This window comes from Arvicola amphibius, chromosome X (genome assembly GCF_903992535.2).
Source record: "Arvicola amphibius chromosome X, mArvAmp1.2, whole genome shotgun sequence".
Lineage (NCBI taxonomy): Eukaryota > Metazoa > Chordata > Mammalia > Rodentia > Cricetidae > Arvicola > Arvicola amphibius.
Genome location: NC_052065.1, coordinates 118,819,210 through 118,845,556, shown reverse-complemented (window position 1 = coordinate 118,845,556; position 26,347 = coordinate 118,819,210). Strand labels below are relative to the sequence as shown.

General features: G+C 39.5%; 1 protein-coding gene across 1 annotated transcript in view; it reads right to left on the bottom strand.

Moving 5' to 3' along the window:
- The window catches only part of Phf6 (PHD finger protein 6), a 43,026-nt gene extending 17,012 nt beyond the window's left edge, over positions 1-26,014 (bottom strand). Inside the window, exons 1-5 of the mRNA XM_038317340.1 lie at positions 25,844-26,014; positions 21,735-21,918; positions 21,408-21,509; positions 6,568-6,701; positions 6,276-6,319 (exon numbers count right to left, since the gene is read on the bottom strand). Coding sequence (XP_038173268.1) covers positions 6,276-6,319; positions 6,568-6,701; positions 21,408-21,509; positions 21,735-21,872 — 418 coding nt within the window. The 5' untranslated portion in view covers positions 21,873-21,918; positions 25,844-26,014. The remainder of the gene's footprint in view (positions 1-6,275; positions 6,320-6,567; positions 6,702-21,407; positions 21,510-21,734; positions 21,919-25,843) is intronic.
- Positions 26,015-26,347: the final 333 nt, after the last annotated feature.

Below are 26,347 nucleotides of genomic sequence, written 5' to 3'. Positions count from 1 at the left end.
TTGTAGTCTAAGCTGGCCTTGAACTTATGGCACTGCCCGAATACCTTGACTTCCTGAGTGCTGGGATTATAGGTTTGAGCCTAAAAATTATCTATATCCATAGCCTAAAAATTATCTTAAACAAACCACCACTCATAATCATAGCTCCTTATAGATAATCAAATGTTTAGGGATTATAAGCTGTCTATTAATGTACTTTTACAAACATAGACTAGTAGCAATAGTTATAAGCTAGTTGCTATTATCAATACTCATTTTTAAAAGATTTCTTTTTGTATTTGTGTATGTATGTGCACATTCATGCTGGTTTCTGCAAAGGCCTAAAGAAAATGTTGGACCCACAGGAGCTGGAGTTAGGAGCAACCACCTGATGTGAGTACTGGGGACTGAACTTGGGTCCTCTGAAAGAGCAGCAAGTGATCTTAACCACTGATCCTTCTTCAGCCCCAAATTTATTAATTTAAAATTTTTTGAAGTTGTACGTGTATGTGTGTTTTGCCTGAACATGTCTGTGCACCAAGTATATCAGTGTCTGCAGAAGCTAGAAGAAAGTGTCAGACCCTCTGGAATTGGAGTTACAGACAGTTGTTAGTTGCCTCGTGGGTGCTGGGAACTAAACCAAGGTCCTCTGTAAGTACCTAGATCTCTGAATAGCTGAGCCACCTCTCTGGCCCTGTACTTACTGCTTTTAAAATGCTGCTTTTAAGAGGGTTCAGAGAAATAGCTCAGGTTCAGTGGGTAAAGATGTTTGCCACTGTGCCTGATAATCTGAGTTTAGTCCTTGCATGTACATACATACACATGTATGCACAAACACAAATGCACAAAAATAAAGAAAAATAATTTTAAAAATTTAAAGGCTAGGCTGGAGAGATGGCTCGGCGGTTAAGAGCACTGACTGCTCTTCCAGAGGTCCTGAGTTCAATTCCTAGCACCCATATGGTGGCTCACAACCATCTGTAATTCCAGTTCCAGGAGAGCTGACACTTTCAGACCAATGCACATAAAATAAAGTTTAAAAAAATGTAAAGGCTGCTGGGTAGAGATGGTGCATGCCTTTAATCCTAGCACTTGGGAGCCAGAGGCAGGAGGATCTCCTGGAATTCAAGGCCAATTTGATCTACAAAGCAAGTTCTATTACAGCATACGCTGTTACTTAGAGAAACCCTGTCTCGAAAAAAGGGGGAATAAACAATATAGTTCCTACTCAGATACATACAGGAAAACCATGTAAAGATATAATGCTTAGCTAAGCATGGTAAAATATATCCATAAAACTAGCACTCAGGCTGCAAGAAGCAGGATCTTGAGCTGGAGGCCAGCATGGGCTACATAATAAGACCCTGTTTCAAAACAGCACAACCAGATGAATTACATAGGATTTAATTCTGTTCATTCTTGCCCATATTTAATGCATAAACTTCCCACTAAGAATAGAAAAGTTTAAGAACACTAGTCAATAGCACACATAGCTACCACACTAGATGATGCAAAAAAGGAACATCAAGCAAAATTCTACTGATGTTGTCAAGTCATTGATCTCTCAAAGCTTGATCTCTATTGCTTTGTAAAAAGCCAGGTATCTTTCCATCCACACCACTTAGCTAAGCCATAACTTCTCAAGTTTGATCTTATTAAAAGACAGTCCTTTTTAGAAAGTCAATGTAAGGCTTAAGATTAGACACTTTTAATAAACTCATAGATGTCGCTCATCCTGCTTATCTATAGACTACACTCTGGGTAAAAAGGATCTATGACACTCACTTCTTCCTCTCCCAGTTGCTAACAAGTACCAACTCTCCTGCTCATGTTACCTAACACAACAGGCTTTCTTTAGCACACAGCTCTCTGTTCCAACAGTCTTCATTCTGGCTAATTTCAACTGACCATATGGGCAAACTAGCCACTCAATTATATTACCTTCAACGATGTCCTCCATCAAGCACCCAATTCCTAAAGTCAGACCCTGATACCTCAGTATCACCTAAAATGCTTCCCTTTATGTAACTCCGGGAAATAAGTGTTTGCTTTCCCAGCACCCATACGGTGGCTTGCAACTATCCAGAACTCTAGGATCAGGGAATCCAGAGCTGCCTTCTGGCCTCCATGGACACTAGGCATGCATATGGTGCACAGACATACATGTAGGCACCTAAGATAAAAATACATCTAAGGCTGGGCAGTGGTGGCATGGGCCTTTAATCCCAGCACTTGGGAAGCAGAGGCAGGTGGATCTCTGTGAGCTCGAGGCCAGCCTGACCTACAAAGCAAGTTCCAGGACAGGCCCCAAAGCTACAGAGAGAAACCGTGTCACAAAAAAACAAAACAAAACCAAAACCAAACAAAAAATATACAACTAAAACTAAAGATAAGATTACACCTCAAATTCCAGAATATAAATATACACTAAATACCAAGAAAACAAAAGGGCCTGATAGTTTACAGAAGTATACCATAAACCCAGAAACTCAAGCCAATTTGAAGTTGTTCATAAAGTATGAAATATAATTAGAACTCTCTCACTCAGCAAAAGGAACTCAAAATCATTCTAGTATTTGAGAGAATTCAGGCAGTAAGGGCACTTGCTGCTTAGGCTAAAGACATGAGTTCAATCCTGAATTACACATGATAGAAGGAGAAAACCAACTCCCCAAAATTGGTTTTTGTCATACACACACAAACACAGGCTCATACTAAATAAATAAATGTAAAAATAAAACATTTTTAAATAACCTTTCTTAGTATGCTCTGCACTGCAGTGGCTTCTTTTTACCACTAGATGGTACTATTGGTTTCAGCAGGCCAGAAAATAAAATGGGAGCCAGCTATATTAATCAGCATATATTAATCATCTTTAAGTATCTCAAGTATCCTGTCCCAGTATATTCATATACTTATATTAATCAGATCATGAATCTTAATCCTCAGCTCTTAACACAGATGGCTACACTAATCATAAACAGGCACTGTATAGATACACTGTTAAAATCTGAAGGAACTGAATGATGGGAAAGCTTCCTTACAATGGTTTTCTTCCTTTTTCATATAGTGTTTAGGTTAGAACCCAGAGCATCGCGCATAACAAGCAAGCCACCTTCCACTGAGATAGACTGCCAGCCCCTACTTAGAACCCTTCACAAAAAAGTTTTAATTAAGAATTCTAGAATTGAGTGAAAAAATAGAAAAATAGTTGTATGGGATTTTCAATCACACTCTATCACCTTGAAAGTATTTGTTCTTATTGCTTATCCAGTCATTTCCAAAGAGGCCAGAAGAGGGCACTGGATCCCCTGGACTTGGAGTCACAGACAGATGTATGCTACCTGATACGGATGCTAGAAACCAAACTTTAGTCTTCTAGAATAGCATCAAATGCTCTTTACCCTACAAGCCATATCTCCAGCCCTATGTTCTCCTTTTTAAGAGCACACAAAAGAGTTTGTTAAAAATTCATTTATTTTTACTTTGTATGTAAGTATATGTATATGTGTGTGCCTGCTTATCTATATTCAATGTTGAATTTATACTTAGCTATTATTTTAATTGTATGTATTTGTAGAATATAGCATAATAACTCAATTCATGGGTACAATGTATGATGACCAAATCATAGTTAGATGAGTAGCAACTAAATCATTTGTTCCAAAAATTTTAATTAACATTAAGTATGATGCATATTTCAGTGCACATATATGATGACTGTATTTTTAAGCAGCATGAATTAATATGGACTTCAGATGTGAAAACAGTATTGTTTTCTACTGTAAAAGCAAAGTATAAGAGATCAGAAAGGGAAACCAGTTTATTTATACCAGTAATCAGGTAGTGGATTTTCTAAAGATTTATTTTTAGTGTGTGTGTATATCTGTATGTTGAGAGAAAGGTATGTAGTTAGGTGTTCAAGAGTTCAGGTGCACATGGAGGCCAGAGGAATCAGATCCTAGGAACTAACCAGCATGGCAGTTGGGAATCTATTCTGTGAATTCTAATTGGTTTTAATAATAAAAACCCAAAGTCAGGTATCAGGGTAAATGCTGAAAGATCAGAGAAGTAAAGGAGCCAGCCACTAGAGAGACTTTTAAACTCTACTGAATCCTCAGACTGAAGGGGGGCAAGATCCTGTCTCCACGAATCCTCAGACTGAAGGGGGCAAGATCCTGTCTCCACGAATCCTCAGACTGAAGGCCTTAAGCTCCTGTCTCCCCCCGCCTTATATTCCTCTCTCTGCCCAGCCATATCCCTTCCTGTCTCCACTTTTCCCTAGTTTTGGGATTATAGGTGTGTGAGTCCCGAGTACTGGAATTAAAGAAATGAGCCACCACTGCCTGGCTCTGTTTCTCTTTTGGACTGGATCAATTTCGTGTAACCAGGGTGGCCTTGAATGTACAGAGGTCTGTCTGCCTCTGCCACCACTGCCACCACTGCCTGGCCTCTACAGCTAAAAACTAGTGGCTAACTATGCACTCTGATTTTCAGGCAAGTTTTATTTGTTAGATTACAAACAAAATATCACCACAGGAATCCATCACTGATCCTTTTCAAGAAGGCTTTATTTATATCTCTCCAGGCCCTAGCTAAATCTTTAAAAAGATCAGCAACAAGTCCAGCATAGTGGCGCACACCTTTAATCCCAGAACTTTTGGGAGACAGGGGCAAGGGAATCTGGCTACATAATAGAGAGACCTTGTCTCAAAAGGATCATCAACTTCCTAAAATACCAGTGTTTGATCCATTTTAATTTTGAACAGAACAGTCTTAGAAGCTAACAAAAAATTTAAAGACTAAGTCCAAGCTAAATGAAAATTTAAAATTAATCTGAGATTGAATCTCATCCATTTTATACTGCTAGTAGACATTATCAAAACCATCTTTTGAAAAGGTTTGAGCTAGGGTTAAAGAGGTGATTCAACAGTTAAGAGCACTCGCTGCTCTTCTAGAGGACCTAAGTTGGATTGCCAACACCCACATGGAAGCTCACAAGAGTCTGTAACACCAGTTCCAGGGGACCTGACACCCTCTTTTAGTCTCCATGGGCATAGAATATGCTCATGGTGTACAGACATACCTGCAGGCAAAACACCCACACACTTAAAACAGAAAAAGAAAAAATAAAAGGCTTGACCCAAGTCAGAATCCAACTTGAGAACTAACTTCCTCATGCTTTAAGGACCAGGTGCAAATTAGCTAACAATATGTAAACATGATTAAACTAGTTTTATAAATTTAAGTGGAAACAAAATAAGCTTCTATTTTTAAATCTTAGTTACTTGTAAAGATATCTATTTTCTTCTGGAAAAAAATAATATATCTCCACATATTTCTCAGTGAGGGATGTTTTTAAATTTCCAGTCAATATGCAAAATCATGAATAATTCTAATTTTTTTCCTTATTAAACATAAATATATTGTAATCAAAAGTAACTTAGAACTTATTTTTGGAAATTTCTACTTAATATTTCTGGATCATGAGAGCCCAAAAGTAAATGAAACAATGGGAAGCAAAATCATGAATAAGGCTACTACATAAAGCTACCACAATGTGTTGAAATTTTCCTAGAACATATGCTGATCCAAAGTACATTAGTATTCCCACATTCACATATATTATATACAGTATATCTATTATATATATAGCTATAATAGCTAACAAAAGCAAGAGTCCCAATTAGCACCCTTACAGAAACATCACTGTTGCCACTATTTCTTCCTAATGTGACATAAGTTTTCAATGTATACTTTATAAGATCTCTGAGGTAAAAATTTTCTTTAAAAATTAGCTCTTATTTACATTAGTTTGTTCTAATGATGTCCCCTGAGGTGGGACTCCCCTCTGTATACCATTGATTAATAAAAGAAGCTGCTTCAGCCCATAGCAGGGCAGAACATAGCCAGGCTGGAAGAGATATATAGAGAGAAAGTAGGTGGAGTCAGTGAGATGCCATGTAGCCACAGGAGGAGACAGATGGTGGAACCTTGCCTGTAGGCCATGACCTCGTGTTGATGTACAGATTAACTGAAATGGGTTAATTGAAGATATAAGAGCTAGCTAGAAATATGTATAAGCTAATAGGCCAAGAAGTGTTTAATTAATAGAGTTTTTGTGTGAACTATTTTGGGTCTAGGTGGCTGGGAAATGAACAAACAGCCTCCGCTTATAGTCCCCAATTGTAAGATATTTAATAATAAACCCTATCTTAAGAAAAACCTTAACAAATCACCATTCATATTTTGTTTACATTTCTTCCTGAAACATGAAACTGACTGATGAGACATACCTTCAGAATTATGTGCCGTTTTCTTGTGTTTGCGACAATAAACCCTGAGGGGGAAAACACAAAATCATGAACTAAATTAAATTCAGTTTCCAAATTACAAAAATGAGCAGCACAGTCCACCCCATTCATAAAGTGAATTTTTTAAATCTTACTGTTACACTTCCTAAATCATTTCTTCATTACATATCAAAACAGCCTTTATAGTGACAATGAAATGCTTTGAATGAGGAGAAACTATAAAAGCTGAAGGAAAGTATGATTGCTTTAAAACAAAGCAAAATGAAACAGTTACATGTAAATGCCTTGTGAAGGTTTCTCTCGGATCTGAGCTTTATCATGCAATGCACAGTGGTAGTGGTATGTCCTGTGGCAGGTTTTCACATCACAGCCAATTGTTGCTCCAGGACAATGGCACAAAGAACACATCTAAAGAAAAACAACAAAACAATATTCAAATGTGAGTTTGCTAATACTGTCACAAACAGCTGAGGGGCATTCCAATTTCTGTCAGAAAAAGCAAGCTGGTTATTGGAAAAAAATCTAATTCATATTAGTTTTCTTATTTTGCCTCCTAAAAATAATCTGAATAAAACAATTCTGTTGGTACTTTTTTCATTGATTAAAAAATATAGGTTGAACCCAAAGAAAAACATGCCTGGATATTGGAAGTAGACAAGATCGCTGGGCAAAAGTTGGGAGCACGGGGGTGGGGTGGCAGGAAGAGGAGATGGGGAGAGAGAAGGGAGAAGGGGAGGATTGGGGAGAGCTTGGGGGAATGGGAGGGTTGAGATGGAGGAAAGGTAGTTACGGAAGCAGGGAAGAAGATATCTTAATTAAGGGAGCCATTTTAGGGTTGGCAAGAGACTTGGCTCTAGAGGGGTTTCCAGGTGTCCAAGGAGATGTCCCCAGCTAGGTCCTTGGACAGCAGAGGAGAGGGTACCTGAACTGGACTTATCCCATAGCCACACTGATGAGTATCTTGCATATCACCATAGAACCTTCATCTGGTGATGGATGGAGATAGAGACAGAGACCCTCATCAGAGCAACGGACTGAGCTCCCAATGTCCCGATGAAGAGCAGAAGGGGGTAAAAGATGAGCAAGGAAGTCAGGACCGCGAGGGGTGTGTCCACCCACTGGGACAGTGTGACCGATCTAAGGGGAGCTCACCAAGGCCAGCTGGACTGGGACTGAACGAGCATGTGATCAAACCGGATTCTCTGAATGTGGCTGACAATGGGGGCTGACTGAGAAGCCAATGATAATGGCACCGGGTTTTGATTCTACTGCTTGTACTGACTTTTTGGGACCCTAGTCTATTTGGATGCATACCTTCCTAGGCCTGGATGAAGGGAGGAGGGCCTTGGACTTCCCACAGGGCAGGGTACCCTGACTTCTCTTAGGACTGGAGAGGGAGGGGGAGTGGGAATGGTGGGGTGAGAGGGAAATGGGAGGAGAGGAGGAGGTGGAAATTTTTAATAAATAAATACATTTAAAAAATAAAAAAAGAAACAAAGATACTTCCTTTGACTGCCACTGGGGGAAAAATATAGGCTGTTATAAATGTCTGTTATTTCTCTATGGTCAAGAGAATACCTGAAATACTATAAATCATGAATCTGAGCTATCAATACCACTATAAAAAGATTAACTTCTTTTGCAATCAAGAACTTGCTGGATACAATTAATTAGGAAAAATACTGCATAAGAATTTTTTCCTTAAACTTCCAATTAAATCAGAAAGTGTTGATACAACTCAGTGATACACTGCTTCCTCAGTCACAAAACCCACCAGCAGTCCCTAGTACCAGCAGTCCTTGGTACCACCAACAAAAACAATTTTCAAACCAGATTTAAATGAAGATTAAGATTAAATGAAAATTGTTGAGAAAAACTCCCCTATACTATTTGGGAACCTGGTAGAATCAATTGGAAGTAAGGTCAGTAGAAAGGATAAAAGAATCATAAAGTAGTTTTAATACCTTGAGTTGAGAATATTTTGTGATATCTAATTGATTATACTGTGAAAATAGGCCTGCCTGCTTCAATTTATTTTTACTTACCTTCTGCATTATGAATTCAAGCCAACAGAGAGAAGAAAAGATTCTTTCAACTCAATATTATCTTACATTCTGAACTTATTAGATAGTAATTAACCAGCTCATACTCTATATTTAGAAAACAATTCTGTTTTTAAAAGTACATAACAATCATTATTAATGGTTTTGGTTCAGAAAACACAGTGTACTGCACCCTGTGGACTTTTAATGTGCCATCTCCTAAGCTATAAATGCCATAGCAAAGTGAATCATAATAAGGTAAAAACGGAGCCTTCACTTTGTTGCCAGATACCTTGCTCTAAACTCTCATCTCAGTACTCAGGAGACCAAGAATGGAGTGTCAGGTCAGCCTGGGCTACATTTACTGAGACTCTCCTCCAAAATCCAAACCCAAGATCAAACAAGCAAAACAAACAATACTTACAATCCTAACATTTGGACTACTTAGTCCCTAAGCAATGCTGATGTATTAAGAGGCTAATATAAATTCCAATAAAATTTCCCACATTTCTCTAAAGAAATCACTCAAACTCACTCATGCTATCATTTTTAAAAATATTCGTGTAAGTCAAAAATACTCTCAATGTAGGTACTTCCCAGAAAACATAAGGGCCACTATCCACTATTAATACACAAGAAATAACCCACTTCTTCAAATGAGTACCGAAACTCCAAGTAATTACCATAAAAAGAAACACTGCGCTCACGGGGGAACAGCAAGATCACAGAGCACTTGCTCAGCATGTATGAGGCCCTAGGTTTGACCTCCACCTCCAGCACCACCAAAATGAAGAATTAGTCTTTACAAAGTTTATATCCTTTGTTCTAGTAATTGCACTTCTACACATTTACTGCAAATATCATCAGGCATAAAAATTACGTTCAAACACATTCATTGCAGAACTGTTTTGAATCGTTTTAATTACAAAAAAAACAATTGACGCATGTTCAAAAAAATTGCAGCACGTCCATATGAAGGAATGTTCTATTGCTGCTCCTTTAGAGAACTTTTCTTTCAGAGAGCATCTCATATTAGAGCTAAGCTGGACTCAGATTTAGGACCTGCAGCCTCAAACTACCTAGTGCATACCCAGCTTCAAAGTAATGGGTCTATTTATGTTAAATGAAACACCAATAGAGGGTATGAAACTAAGTCATTTTCTATCTCAATTACATTTCTAGTATATGGTCTTTGAAAATGAATAGAAGCCAGGTGGTGGTGGTGTACCCCTTTAATCCCAGCACTTGGGAGGCAGGCAGAGGGAGCAGATCTCTGTGAGTTTGAAGCCAGCCTGGTCTACGGAACAAGTTGCAAGACAGCCAGAGCTACACAGAGAAACCCTTGACTCAAAATACAGAAAGAAAAAAAGACTGAAAGAAAGAAAGAGAGCAGAAGTAAATATAGCAAAATCCTGGGTTGCTATCTTTCGATGGTTTTAAATCTCCATATTCTCTACAATATTCAATGTATTTTATTATAAAAAAGTTATTTTTTAAAGTATCAGAAATAGTTTAGCCAATGTATTCAATGTTTGTCGATCAGCTGAGAAAGCAAAGGAAATAAAAATATGCCAGTATTTTCTGGGGGGGGGGGCTATGAATTCAGATACATCCAAAGTAAGTCGTTTAAGCTGCTATGGGAACAGAAATCAATTTAATAAATAACCAAGTACATCAACATAGGAAGATCATGTTTTTAAAGCAATCAAAAGCTTATTTTGTTGTCAGTTCCATTCAATGAAGAATAGGACAAAATATTTTAGAGTAGAATATACTTGTCAAGATAAGGAATAGAATTTCTTTGGAGTTTTGGATTTGGGGGTGAGGGTATTTATTATGTAATACTTTAAAATTTGTTTTTCCTTATTTTGTATGGGTGTTTGTCCATGGAGGCAAGATGAGGGCATCAGATCCCTTGGAACTGAAGTTACAGACAGCTGTGAGCCACCATGTGGGTGCTGGGAATTGAATCCTGGTCCTCTGGAAGAACGGACAGTGGTAGTTATTTTTTTTGTTTGGTTTCTGTTTTGTTTTTTTGAGACAGGGTTTCTCTGTGTAGCCCTGGCTATCTGGGAACTCACTATGTAGACCAGACTGGCCTTGAACTCACAGATCCACCTGCCTCTGCCTCCAGAGTGCTGGGAGTAAAGGCCTGTATCACTACAATCTCCCTATACAGTGTTCTTAACCACTGAGCAATCTGTCCATCCACTTGTTTTATTTTTTGACATAAGGTCCCAGTATGTAGCCCAGTCTAGCCCCCAACTAGCAACCGTCCTGTGTCAGCCTTCCAAATGTCAGGAATTTCGGCCCACATTCTTCCACCTCTCACTGTGCTGTCCTAATCATCCAGGCTTTAGCCCAACGCCTGCAGCAACTCTCTTCCCTCGGCTCCTACAGGACAGGTGCATACCAGCTTCCTCCCTATTTGACTAGTATTTATAAGTGGATAGATTTTACGTAACCATCCCTTCTATATTATTTTTTATAATACTAGAGAAGGCCCCCAGGCCTTTGTGCATGGTAGGCAAGCACTCTCCCCCTGAAAACTAAGAGAGTGCTCAATAGATTTGCTGATTTTGTCAACATAATTAATTTGTTAATTCTGTTATTGAAGACTGGAATATCTTACACACAAAAACTTAAAAATTGAAGACTTTACCTATTTATCTTCAGGTGATTCTAAAAATAATGAACTGGATGTAGGCATATACCTTTGATAGCAGAACTCTGGAAACTGAGGCAATTTCAAGTTGTATGGGAAGTTGAATTCAGGGTTTACTCAGAAACAAACAGTGGCTAGAGAGATGGTTCCCTGGATAAGAGCACTTGTTGCTCTTGCAGAGGACCCAGGGTCAGTTCTCAGGACCCACACAGTGGGACACGACAATCTGTAAGTTCACTTCCAGGAGATCCAGAATTCTCTTAACCCATGAAGGCACTGCACAACACATGCAATATACTCACACACTAAAACAAACAAAACACACACAAAATAACTTACAAATGGTTTGATCCGGAACTAGAAAAAGTGAACTTGAGGGCAATTCAGTTGAAAGAATACAGAGTATAGGGAGAAACAGATTAGCCTGTCTTGAAACAAGATTGAGAATTTAAAGATAAATATCACAATTAAAGAAGCTAGGAAAGAAGATAAGTAGGTAGAACCATTTCTGAAATGCTATGGCAAATAGAAACAAGAGAGGCCTTTTCTTTTTTCTTTCTGTTTTGTCTTTCTGAGACAGGATTTCACCGTGAAACAGTCCTGGCTGTCCTGAAACTTACTCTATAAACCACACTGGCTTTGAACTCAGAAAGATCTGCCTGAAAGGCCTTTTAATTAAAAAAAAAAGAATTAGAAAGGAAGAGAGAGAGCCACTGTCCTTTTCTGGGGACTTGGCTGTTGACAGGTTTCCCCATAGCCTGGTGGCTATCACCACACAAATACATTTTTGGGCAGCAATAACTGGACTCCAGGGGGCTAGTAATAACAAAAGAGAAAGGACATGAAGTTAGCAGGGTGACAAGGTGAGGGACATTAGAAGGAGGCGGAGGAATGTCATGGTCAGTAACTATGATAAAAATAAATGTCATAAATGTATGAAGTGTTCAAAGACTAAAGAAAAATTAAAAGATGGATGGGCATGGTGGCATATGCCTTCAATTTTAGCACCAAGGAGGGAGAAGTAGGGGCAGGCAGATGTCTATGAGTTCCAAGACAGCAAGGGCTACAAAGTAAGACCCTTTCTCAAAAGACAAACCAAAGAGCCCCCATCCTCACCATCGCCATCACAGCAAGGTTTGTCATAAGCACCCTAGCTAGCACTGGCACCCAGTATCTGCCTTGACAGAAAACATTTGCTCTGCAATTTGCCACAGCCATTCTCGCTCTTTGTCCTCCAGAAGACTGTCAGCTGCCATTTTCGTCATGCTTTCTTTATATCCCTGGCACCTTGCAATGAGGGAAAATGAAAACTAATGTGACAGGGATGTGTTTTTTTTAAGAACAATTGTGTCCTTTCCCTGCTCAAAAAAGGGCTGACCTACCTATCAAATATTCTCTTGAGAGCCAGTTTTCTTTCCCGCACTGTAGTTTGTACAAATGCTCATTCCCAGCTCCTCTGCTTGCATCCTAGTCCATGCCCTTGTTTGAAAAAGGCAAACACGTGTCACTGATACTCCTCTTCTCTCACCCACCCCCTTCAGCTTACTCCTGGACACCTGAGAAACCTCAATTATGAATCTCCAGAGTCAAAGTCGGAGAGTTGGGAAAGACGGTCCTGTCTTATTATAGGTAACTGCATACCCTTTCCACAGTATGGTCAGAAGTCATGGTAACAGCCAGAAGTTCTGCTATGTTAACATGGGTTCAGCTGTACCACAGAAACAAGTCTCAAGGAGCTGACCCAAAGATGAAAGAGGAACCAAGTCATGCATGAGAGGATACAGAAAGAACTCAAAGTAAGTCTTAGCTGGGCTACCAGAGGAAGCAGACAGCAGAACATACCTGTGCTGCAATCAACTGAACAAGGCCAAGAGCGAAAATGCGTCTCCACAAAATCTTAAGGATCAAAAGGAAAATATAGTTTTCTCAGTAGCTGAGAGGAGGAAAATGAAAAGGAGCTTGCCAACTTCATGGATAAGCAGAAAAAAGTAAGTGTTTGTGGAAAAGCTAGAATCCAGTGGCTACACAGAAACCTGTCCGGCACAGTTCCGTGCAGCTCAATGGAGCAGAGGAACCCCCGGCACAAGCACACAGTCACAGCTGAGCAATACTGTTGACAGCACTGGAGACACTCGCGTCAGAAAACTGCTTGGAATACAGAAAATGCAAAAGATGTGAAAAGTAGCCATGGTTCTGAGACTGTAAGGCAAAGACGAAAATTGTCAAAAGCACCTAAAGAAAGGGACACTGTATCTAGGATATTTTCACAAGAGGCAAGCTCACCTTACAGTGGCCTGACTACTTCTTTTGGCTGTAATAACAATATCTCCCATAAACCAGAAAGCAGGACAGTACAGTTAGAGCAAATAGTTGGAAATGCCTCAATAATGTATTATCTCCGGGATCATGGTTTAGAATACTACCTCACATATCCAAAACAAACTAGAGTAGTCTCTGGCTTACCTGGATAGTTGACAGTAACCAAATTACTTGTTGTCCCTGCCAGGAAGGCTGCAGCATGAACTCAAAAATGTTTCTATGTGATCTTATAGCTATACTCTTGTTTCCAAAACCAGTGTTATTACGATAGCACATAAAAACTTGCTTAGAAGGTCTAAAAAGAAGCTAAAAACATCAAAAAAATTTGAACATTGTCAAATTCTTGAAAAATGACAAGATAATCTTGCTTACAAGCCATATTTAGACTTTAAATTCCAGGTGCCTCTAAAAAAATAGGGCCAATGAAAAGCACTTGGTACATTTTTTTTTACCAGAATACATACAGACTAATCAAAAGAATTGGGGGAGTCTTTGAAATTGGAGGACAGCCGAGGGGTGGCTCACACATTTAATCCCAGCACTTGGGAGACAGAAGCAGGCAGATCTCTGAGTTCAAGGCCATCCTGGTCTACAAGAGCTAGCTCCAGGACAGGCTCCAAGGCTACAGAAAAGCCCTGTCTCGGGGGGGGGGGGGGGAACCTTGAGGACAACAAACTCGGTTTATGAAGTTCTTGCCTAACCTAACCCTCTGACTTTATTCTATCCAATTACCTGAATCATGTCTGATAAGAAAAACAGGTTCTCATATTGGAGCATTTGAAGTTTCTTTTCTCCCTCTGTTCAGCTGAGAAGTTCAGCCATTTTGTAAGCGCAGACCTTTTGTTTAGATTCTTCTCAGCTATGGTCTTTGCAGCTGAGAATACTGTGAACTGCCAGGCTGCTTGCTATATTTAATCTGTGAAGAATGCCAAAAACATAGCCACACTCAAGCACCAAGACAGTCCCCTAAAGCCCAGAGAAATTATTTGACATTGCTGCTCAGTTGTTTTTGCAGTTCTGAGGATGGAACCCAGGGCCTTGAACATATTGTGCAAACAATCTACCACTGGGCCATACCTCCTCAAGCTCTGGGTTTATCTTGCTGGCTTTGGTTCTCCTCCATTAGCAAACACAAATTAGATGATATAAAGTTAGTGTTCCCAATTATAAAAACTACTAAATGAATGCAAAGAAAAAGACTGCATTTAAATAAATGCATTTCCATAATAGCCAAAGACACAGTTTTCTTCATCGCTGCTTATTCTACTTAATCATCCCAAATGCAAAGTTCACTTTAATATAAATTTCTGGTTAAATATCTCGATATTAAAATTAACCTGCATGCCATAACTGGCTCTTTAAAAGAATTCCCACTAGCATTAATACATTCATAATGCATGTACATATAGTTACAGAGAAGTGAAAAATCTTCATGATGAAAATTTACTTCTTTTCCTCCGCAAATATCCTAAGGCAGATGTCCTGTGAGCTCAACATGGCCTACTTCTTGAATTTGTAAATGAAGTTTAATTGGAGCACAGCCATAAGCATTTTTTTCTGTACTGTCTTTGATCACACATAGCTGGGGGAAAGCTTCGCAAATGTATTATCTGGTCTTTTATAGAAAAAGTTTGCTCCTAGCACTCAGGAGGTCGGGACAGGAGAATTGCAAGTTCAAAGCCAGCCCAGACTATATAGTAAGACCCTATTTTATAAAAGCTCAAATGTACCTGTCTGAACAGCCACCCCTTTTCCGATTCCCTCAAGCTGGTGAGGGATGACGGTTAAAAGAACTTAGGTAGCACTAACAGTCACAACACCTGCTGTTGCAAAAACCAGGTGGGGCATCTTGCCCCCATACAATCCTTACTAAATGCTAAACAAGCACACACACTACTTAAGGAGCACTGGCATGTGGCATTCATTTAATATTTCCAAACACTTCTTCCTTGAAAGTCCCCCTTCCGCCTTTGACTTTCTCCTAGTGAACACATTTCAAAAGCTCACCTCTTGTGGGAAAAGGTTTTACTCTATAGCCCAAGCTTGCCAGGAACTCACATCCTCCTAACCCATTATTAAAGGCTTCCCACTTTCTCCAATCGAAACCCATTCCTCTTTGAGATGCAAGGACTGATCAGTGCCCACTTACTTGTTAGAATAGTACAGAGCACAAAGAAAACTGAAAGCACTGTGCCAAATGTTTCCATGTGCTATGTGATGCTACGCTAGGCAAAGAGAACACAGTCCCAACTCTCTTGGAGCCCACAGTTCACCATGGAAGAAAAGCTTGCCCCTGTGTTCCCACTACAAAGCATACAGTGCTGTACTGTATGGCGGACACAAGCATGAGTTTGGGCTGGGCCACACAAAAAGAACTTTTGTGAAGTAGTAAAGAAGGATAGAGGGGATGCCTGGAAACCCAAGAAAGAAGAGACTGGGAAAGGTACATTAAGACAGGATTTCTCAATGTGATGCTAATGTCTCTGGAGAGTTTGGAGAGTAACATTAGATTTTTTAAAAATTAAATGTCAGGAGGCAGAGGCAGGTGGATCTCTGTGAGGTCAACGCCAGCCTGGTCTACAAGAGCTAGTTCCAGGACAGGGTCCAAAGCTAAAGAGATACCCTGTCTTGAAAAACAAAAATTTAAATGTGTGTGTGTGTGTGTGTGTGTGTACATACATGCATGTGGGTGTATGCACTCATGCGCACACACACATATATACACATACATACATACATACATACATACACACACACAGAGGCAAATGTCAGAGGACAAAATGGAGGACTGATTGGTCCTCACCTTCTACCATGTCCACCATGTGCAACATGTGGTTCCCGGGAATCAAACTCAGGTTGTCAGACTTGGTGGCAAGCACCTTTACCAGAGCTGCACCATCTCACAAGCCTGGCAGTAGCTGTTAAAAGCAGTTAAGCAAGTGCCAGTGGTATGTTTACTAGAAAATGAGAAGATGAAAGCTTGACACAAGCTAGCATTAAGAAAGAAGACAGCTGGGCGGTGATGGTGCGCGCCTTTAATCCCAGCACTAACTAGGGAGGCAGAGACAGGCGGATCTCTGTGAGGTCCAGGCCAGCCTGGTCTACAGGCTGGTCTACAGGTTTTTGGTCCACAACCAAAAACCAACCAACCAAACTACCTGTAACCATTCTCACTCAAGTCTAATTCATCTGGTAAAGCTCACAGCATTCCCTACATTCATTCCTATAGCTGACTGCCTCTAGAAAGAACTCTTAACATTTTAAGTAGGGAAGAGTCCCCCTGAAAAAGAAGGAACACACACATTAGGAGATATCTATTTAGATCATAAATACAGACACCCTACCTCTGCAGTGCATCACACTCCCTTGCTACTGAGTAAAGACTATATAGAATAAATTGTCTTATGGTCGGAGCCTACAAAAATATCTCTGAAATAATAGATCATTTTTACCTAGGATGTATTTAAGGTTCTATTCTAACAGTAAGCAAGATTGAGCAATAGGAGCCTGAGTGTGTACTAAAATCAGCAATCTTTATTAGAAAACTATCATCATACTTTATTAAAATGTAATTTGACGTGAAGCAGCTTGAAAGGATAGTTGGTATAACCTGTGATTAGGAGTACGGGCCCTGGATTCAAATCTGAGGTCTGTCACATGCTAGCTCTAAGGCCACAGACATTCAGGTTATTTTGCTTCTCTGAGCCTGCTTCCTTTTGCATAAGGCAAGAATGAACCCTTTCTTGAAGTATGATTGTGAAGATTAATTAGGATCGTGTATTTAAAACACTTAGCCTAGCCCTTAGCACATACTGAGCCCTCAATGAGTGTCAGCCAGTTCTACTACTATAAAAAATGTAAAACATTCAGGGGAGTTCATGAGGTGTGGTAAAAATTCTAATCTGAAAATAGGCAAGTTTGGGAATCATGTGGGGATGGTTGCTGTATATAGGAAGGATTCTTTTTAAGTAAAAGTAGAAAAAGCCATAAGTATTTCTTTAATGGAGACAGACATAGAAATTAAGAGACATACTTGAATTACAAAGGGATTAGTTTCTCAAATATTTTGCTGTTCTTGTTTCATATCACTTGAGTAGAATCACAATTTCCTAACAGCAGAACAGAGCAGAGGAGCAGATCATCTTGGGGGATTAGGTAATCTTGCCTAGGAATAAGGAAGGTGAACTACATGACTTCCTGGATTCTTTTGACATCTGTGATCTATCTGACAAGGTACCAATTAGTAAAAGTAACTCTCAGTGTAAATCTTAGTGATCTCACCAAGTAGCTTCAGAAAGAATACATTCTTCAAATACCACATTCAAGTGTCTCCTCATAAGAAATTCAAAAAAGCAATGATAACTAATAGCTTTTTTTCTATACGGCTAGAGAATTAAGGATAAATTTTACAGGTGAGTATAGGATCTATAATATCCCAACACCTGGGAAGAGGAGTTAGGAGAATTAGGAATCAAAGGCCATCCTCAACTGCATGGTAAGTTTGAAGCCTGCTTGGGACACAGAAGACTCTAGCTCAAAAATAAAGCATAGCTGGCGCAGGGTACCAGCTCCAATAAGAACTGGAAATCATTGTGGAAAAATAAATGACTAAACTACAAAAAAGTTTTTTCTTTTTCTCTTCATACATCTTGGGCCTATATATTTAAGATAATGGAAAAAAGATGAACATGTTCGTAGAAAATAGCTTTCCCCTCTGATCCTTGAAGCTGATACGGAAATCATGAAGAACTGCCCATGGCTGCAAGGACTCACATACCTGCACATACTTCTTGCTGTATTCCCACCTTTGCAAGACTCCCATCTAGCCACCTGCACCCACTTTTCCCTGGGGCAAATGGAGACCTTTGGAAGCAACTCCAGGTACTGATTAAAATCTGCCATGAATTTACTCAGGAGTCTGGGCTCTTGCTTTTGTTTTCAGTGGGTTTTCGTGACCCTTTTCATCTCAAAATGCATATGACCTTGAGCCAGGGAAGAAAGGTTCACAGAATCAAATGCCTTAAAAAGCTGACCAGGGACACTAGTTACTTGGTTTATATGTAGTTTAGATATGTAAAAATCTTTATTTTTTTAATTTTCTTTCCTATTTGATTTGTAGTCCTTTTATTGCCTAGACCAATCTACACCAGGACAAGTAAAGAAAACTAAAATAAAGAATTTTGGTTACTTGGCAGTATACCTCATAAAAAAGAAAACAATATAAGCAAAGAAAAAAACTGAAAGCTAAAGTTACTTCAGAGCCTGGAGAGAAAGTTCAGCAGTTAAGAGTATATACTGCTTCTGCTGAAGACCTAAATTCTGCTCCCGGTGTGTGTATCAGGCAACTCCTAACTGCCTATAATTCCTGCTCCAAGAAATTCAATGTCTTCTTCTGGCTTCCATAGCACTCATATGCACATAACCCTACACAAATGCAGACATACACATAATTAAAAATAAAAGTAAGTATCAGGATAAATTTTAAGGGACTATCAAGATGGCTCAGTAGTTGAGGGTACTTGCTGCTCTTTCAGAGGATCCAGGTTCTCAGGAGCAACTATGTTCATTATCACTTGAACAAGGATACATGGCTAGGGAAGTAAATTAATATATTAATATTACCAATATTGAGGGAATCTGACATTCTCTTCTGGATTCCATGGGCCTCAGGCATGCACATAGTGCACATACATACATATATACATACATACAAGTAGGCAAACACTCATGCACACAAAATAAAAACAAAAATTTTAATTTTCATAAAGTTATTTCAAGGTGAAACAAATGCTGCTCTCCAATTCACTACATAAGTAATTTAAATTCTACCACTTTGGATGAAGGAAGAAGAGAACTGTCTGGGCTCTGATACACTCCTCTTTTGTAACTATTCCACAATTCAAGATGCCCATGGTGTCAAATAGCTTTTGAAATAAGTCATAGTTCTTAGAGAGTTAATGCTTGGCAATAGCGTGCAAGCTTTAAATGCATTGTACCAGTGAGCTATGCCACCAGCCTATGGGAAATAGTTCTACCTTTTATAACTATTTGTTGTTCATGTCTAGTATGGGATGGTGAAACAATATCTACTGATAGGTGGCAAAAAGACAAGTATGTTAATGACTTGTCTCAGGTAACATCAATGTGTCTGTGGGAATTACCCAGGAAAAAGGCTACAGGGCTGGAGAAGTAGCTTAGTAGTAAGCACATGCTTACCATCTCTACGACTGTGGGTTCTAGCTCAAGCACCAAAAAAATATTTCATCTCATGACTTCTCTGCCTAGCATGCTTTCGGAAGTCTTCAATGATATTAGCAGAATCTTACTTTTCTCTCTAAGGAATAACTACAGAGGTGGCTAGCATTTACCAAATCTTAACTTATGTTACTAGCTGAGCACCATACTTAGTCCTGTATATGCTCTTTTAATCCTAATAATAACTCTGTGGAGCAACTGTGTTCATTATCCCTTGAACAAGGATACATGGCTAGGGAAGTAAATAATATATTCAGGGTCACCCAGTTAGTGACAGAGCTGGGATCCAAGCCCAAGTCTATTCCTATTTCTGGGCTTTTAACCCTTAATATTATCCCACTCACTAGATCAAGAAACAAGTTGAGTTATTTATAGCACACTATACCTGGGGGTAGGGATTAACAGATTAACACCCCACATTCAAAACAAAACAGTTCCTAATAGTAAAACTTTGTATCACGTTCTGGTATTTTCTTTACAAACAGGTTCAATGAATCTAGATTAACTACAGCAATACTGACAGATGTGTACTTCTGCTTCATGTAACATGCAAAAAAAGAAGGCACTGAGTTTCTTAATTCTATTTCATTCAGTATCAGGGGCCAATACCATACCTGTCTGACTACAGGAGGCATGTTAAGTGGTGCAGTCTCTAACACATCAAGAGAAAGGGTTTTTACTTCTAATGACAAAGAATAAATGAAGCAATAAGGTTCACAACAATAATTTTTTTTTTTGGTTTTTCGAGACAGGGTTTCTCTGTGGCTTTGGAGCCTGTCCTGGAACTAGCTCTTGTAGACCAGGTTGGTCTCGAACTCACAGAGATCCGCCTGCCTCTGCCTCCCGAGTGCTGGGATTAAAGGCGTGCGCCACCACCGCCCGGCCACAACAATAATTTTAAGTAAATAGCATTTCTTGTTGCATCTCAATTTGTTTTAAGGACCATGAAATAACACTGGTATTCTGTTTTTTTTTTTTTAAAAAAAAAAACAAAAACAGTACACTACAGTTATGAAGTAATATAAAACCACCAAAGAAAAACCACATTAAAAAAGATCTTTTCTATTATTACATACAGTTTAGGGCTGGAATGATAAGATATGTTCACAGTTAAGATCTTACTACAACAATGGATATAATTTCAATAAAGAGCTCAAGCAAGAGAAACAGTCAAAGAGAAAGCAACCTGTCAATCAATTAAATGTTGTGTGGTAAGTCGTGTGTCGTAAATACCAATGGAAATGATGCTACTTTTCCCAAGGAGAAATATACCATCCTGCCAATCTGGTTACTGGTGGTGAAGATAACTACAGGAACATAACTCTAGCGCAGCTTCGGAAAACTCCTGGAAAATTCACCAAAGTTATCCAAAGTCATAAATGCTATGTCATACAGCCAAACCACAGAATAGTATTTTGTTAGCAAGTTATCCTTTTCCTGCTGAGGAGGCACTGCCGCCTTAGTTTGTGATGATCCACACTAATCTTATGATGAAAAGGAAATACATACCAGAATTATGAAAAATATATTTGAATGATGATTCTAAAACATGATACATGCAAATTACGTGAACTATCTGTTTTGTAAGTGATCACAGCCTTTAAGACTTTCCTTTGAAGAAGAAATATTCCAATAGTACAGATAGCGATCCACTCCTTTTGCTTGAGTTGTATACACAAATCAAGCTTTGGCTTTTACTGGCTAGAAAATAAAAAGAACCCACACTTTAAATTTATCTAAAATTCACAATGTAGTACACTTTAAGATAAGCAATTTCCCTCTTTGTGAGTTTAAAATATTTTTTATGCTCAAGAGACAGAAATACCAACTTACCAGCTTTGTGCCCCTTTTAATTTCCTTTTGGACATCTTCAATAGAAAATCCACCAAGACTCTCATTATCGGAATGTGATGACACCAAAGCAGATGAAAAGAGCTATAAATACATTTGGAAACATTAAGGTTCATATATAATTACATCAAGACAATGAATAAAACATTAAACTTAAAAATGAATTTTCTATTAAAATGACATTGCATAGTATTAAACTATTTCTTAAAAATTTAACAGCATTTTTGCTTTCATATCCAGTAATACTAATGTGTTCTTAAGATTCTCTCTCAGGAACAGTTGAAGTCTCTTGATTGATAACATACTCACCATGCATTTATGGTGTGCTGCCACCTTCTGGTTTTCAGATATTAGCAACTGTCCGCACTCCTTGTCTCTATTTGACTTACAAAAGCCACATTTGCGCTGTCTTGTAGACCCTTTTCTCTGTTCAACTGAGCTTGACATGATTTTTAAACTGCTTTTAGAATGCCACTTTAATCCTCAAGAAATGCTACAGAGAATAAGAATGGCAACAAAATGGTTAATTTCATTTAGACATTATACATTTCCATGCAAGTAGTTTAATGTCTGACCTAGATTTTAAAAGTTACTTAAACATTAGTTTAAATACTAAAGCCCAAGATGCCTTCCATATGTAATATATATTAAGAGGGGGAAATAGAGAATGCAATCAAGTCTAGAGTGAGAGAAATCAAAATGAGTTCCAATTAGGAGCCATGTGGATAAAACTACTTTTGTGCGGAGAAGAATGTATAGCATAGCTACTACATACAGTGGTACGTGGCTAGAATCTCAGCATTTAGGAGTCTCAGGCAAAAGATCATGAGTATGAGGCCTCCCCTCTGGTCCTGAGAAATAATTTATAGTCCAGGCTCGCACTGAACCACGACACGCTAGTAATTAATAAAAAAATATTCTTTCAAGTATAGGTAGATGGCAATCAAGGAAACAGAATGATAAAGATCTATGAACAATTGAAAACTACAAATTAAACTAGAAAATATTGAGAACTGATTTAATTGCTTACTTTCTTCCAGTTCACATGATAAAGTATTAGAAGCAAAATTAACTGTAACTTTGAAACAACTACTTTTAACACTTGAAATTGAGTTCAAATTTAAGAAAATAATGTTTATGACTTGAGATCCTTGCTATTCTGTTCCTTTTCCATGTAATAAAATACTAAAGCTTCTAATATTGTACCAAAAATACAGTCGTTAGGACCCTAATATTTGCTAAACCATTTTATTTGGCTGAGATTTATCCTGTCTGTTTATTAAAAGCCAAACCAACAGTGGTCTTCTACATGCAGTACCTTCTATACATAAGTTAGCAATACTGTGCAGTGGAAGGAAAATTCTTCTGAATGAGTCTTGCAGCTGATCAGATTATAATTATAGGTTTTGCAGTCAAACCAAAAAAGGGAAGAAAAACTGTAACACAGAAGTCTACAGATTTGCATCATCGTTCTTAACACAGATCATTCAATGCCATCATTCAACAAATTTCAAATCAGTGTTTTGATTTGTATAATTCGCCCAATTAATGGGAGTAAGCAGCTTAGGCCCAGGTTGCCATAACATACATCACAATCAATAGAATCTCAAACTTCTGTCTTCAAATGAGCTTATTAAATTGCCACTTATATATATTTGAACATTTCATGGCAGTCGTTAGCACTGAGAAGCATCTGTTCACCACCACCAGGGCAAGCAGCAGCAAGGTGATGCAGTATCTACAACCACTCCGAGCTGCTCAACGTGGATCATCTCGATGTAATGTAATGGGAAGCCACAAAGAAAACATTTCTTCTCATTAATTTACATCCAGTATTCTCTTTTGAACAAGACTTCAAAGGTCTTGCAGTCTCTGCTTTGATGGTTTAACAAACTGTTAATGCTATCTCTAATTTAAATGCCTCAGTCTCCCAAGTGCCACAGGGTACTTCTCAATTAGTACTGATTTCAGAACACTGTGAAACAGACTGAAAATAGGTAGCTAATCTTTTAGCATTAAAAAAAGGACAACAGAGAAACAAAAGAAACAAAAGGGGAAGTGTGTTTGCATTTGCTCAGGCAAGTATGTGTCCAGTTGCTTTATGAAAAATATAGCTGTTCCAGTTTTTACAGCTATGCAAAAACACCAAGATTCATAAATAGCACCCAGATATGCTCCTGGAGTTCTAAATGAGTTTCTTCTACTACCGTGCAATGAATAATAGGCACTGTGAAGTCACCATGATGTATTCAGCATTTCTCCAGGTCATCCAGGCCAGCTGAAAGGATGGTACATTATAAATCTAATTTTCATAGATATCTTTAATGTGCCGTCCCTATACAATCCTAGCACTGGCTTTTAAAAAAACTGACTTAAGCAAAATTCCTAGAGGGAAAAATCATTCTTTATTCCCAAAATTGATTCTGAAATCGTACCCCCATTCTATTCTTATTAAATATTGTCTCGTTTTACTAATAAACAGGTATCATTGTTCATCTTAATTTTCAGAACCTGCTTTTCTAGATATTAATGATTCCAAAATCTAAAGGAGAACAAACATATGCTTAATTTTGCATTTTAAAATATTCATTTATTTCCTGGTAATTAGTTTATATTTTATTTGTAAAGTGAGCAGAAACACATAAATGTGCAACAAACGATTAAATTTTTACCCTGCTATGCAATGAGTAATTGGATTTTTCCACTAAAATTCAAATAATGCATGTGTGCATAGCTTGCCGATTTTCACATCTGCCTTCTTAAAACACGCAGCAGCAGAGACCATGATGGAAACAATGACGCCCAGCAAACTGTCTATCATAAAAATACAGATTTTTATCTACTGCTGTCACATTTGTGGTCTCGGGTTAAGCAGAATAAGGCCATTCATAAGCATCACTACTATAGGGTTCATAATCATCCACATCTATTTAGCGCTTTCGTTTTAATTTAAAGATTTTCAAGAGCAGGCACAGCTCAAAGTTCAATACTTTCCCCTGACAATGAGACCTTTCCTTTTGAAGAAAGATAATGTCTAAAGCAGAAAGAGACAACATCTTTATGGGATACGTTGTTTAAACGTATGAGAAACACACAGCTTGAAACAATGAATGCATTTCTGTTGTTTTTTCAAGATGCTGTGACGCACCAAGGTAGAAAATCACCTGGACAACCAAGGAGGGCATTCGAGAACCAGCTCGAGAGCTCATTCAATGGCTGGTATCTGAAAAGAACGTTTTCCACTAAGAAACAAACAAAACAAAAACTGCAGTTCCGGAAGACGAAATCCCTTCCGCATGCAAGCCAGTTGAAATGTACAGATAGAAGCGTGATCCTCCAAAGATAACACAGCCTTTCTATCAGGAAAGTTAAAGAGGAGAGAAATAAACGAATAAGAGATGTACCGGAAGGGCACCTGAATTTGGTTGCACGATATTATTACATGCTTCGCACTGCTTTTTGCGGTTATTCAAAAGGAAACTAAAGGAATTTTCCAGTTGTTTCGAGCCAAAGGGTAGTGAAAAAATTTGAACTGTATGAAGAAGACCTGATATTACGTAGGAACCAGAGGAAAATTAAAGGCTTTTTAAAGATTAAAAGATTTGTTTTTCACTTTCACGCAGAATATCGAAACGAAGAGAAATTGTAAGAGAATGCCGTGCTGTTCGCTCATGTAATAAAGGACCAGACACGTAACAGAGCGGACTCTCTCCGTTATTTATTCCCCATCACACACTAGATCTCCCTCTAACCAAAGAGCTGGATAAACTCGAAAAACTATCCTCTTTTCCAACACTTCAGCAGGTTCCTTTCAACCAGATAGTCGGGGGTCGTCCCCCCCCCCACCGATTGTCCTTGGCCAAATCTCTGGAATTGAGGAAAATATCATCGTAGCACTTTCTTCTCACCCCTCCCTCCTCCAGGAGTTCGTCCTCCAAGGATCTTACTCCAGAGCATCTCCTTATCCATCACTTTCACCGGATTCCCCTCGCCCGGGAGTTTTTCTTTTTCTCCCCCTCATTCCGTAGGGCTCAGCTTCAAGCCATCCTAACCATTTTTTCTCTTACACTTCGAAACTAGGAGTCACCCTCCTTACCCCTAAAACGATCTAAAGCAACAGTATAGAGTTTTTTAACCCCCCATCCCAGTTTTTCCCTCCTCTAATGTGAAGCCCCCTCCCCCGAAGTCCAGACTGCCGCCTAGAGTGTCCCTCAGCGTCCCCGAGGCACTAGGTCGCCAGCCTCTGCAGCGAGCACCGACAAAGCGCGGCCGCCTCTGGGGGTCCCTGACAATGAAGGAGACCACCGCGAGTACCCCCGTAACAACGGGCAGGGGCGGCGGCCTGGCCACCGCCATCCTTCTCGTCTTCTCCCGCCAGACAGAGAATGGGGGGCCCTTAGCTCCCGCGGGGAACTCACCAGCCTGGCCCGATGGGCGGGCGACGGGAGGACAGCGCCCACGAGGGGAGAGGAGGAAGGCGGGCGTCGGTTCTTCGGCACTGCTGAAGAGCGGGGTTCTGTCGCCGGGGGTTGTTTCCTTTCATTCGAGGAGAGACAGGCTCGCCGAGCGCCCTTACGTTACCTCCCTCCTTACGCACACGACCCACAGGACGTTAAGACGTCTCAAGCGCGCCGGGGACTCTGATTGGCCCCCAAGCCGGGGCGGTTGAAGCCGCCTAAGTACAGCGCAAGCGCGCAGACCAGCCTCCCCCCCCCCAAAAGGCTTGGGGCGGCGGCCCCGCCTCCTGCTCGCGCGCGTACCTTCTATTCTCCGTTCTGCCGCTCGGCTGAGGCTTTGGGGGCAGGATCAGAGGAGACTGAGAAAGGAATTTGAAGAGAAAGCTGGGCACTGGGAGGAGAAGGCGCTGGGTTGGGGCCAGAAAGCCTGGGACAAGGTCTTGGGGAACCGGTTTTCCAGTGACT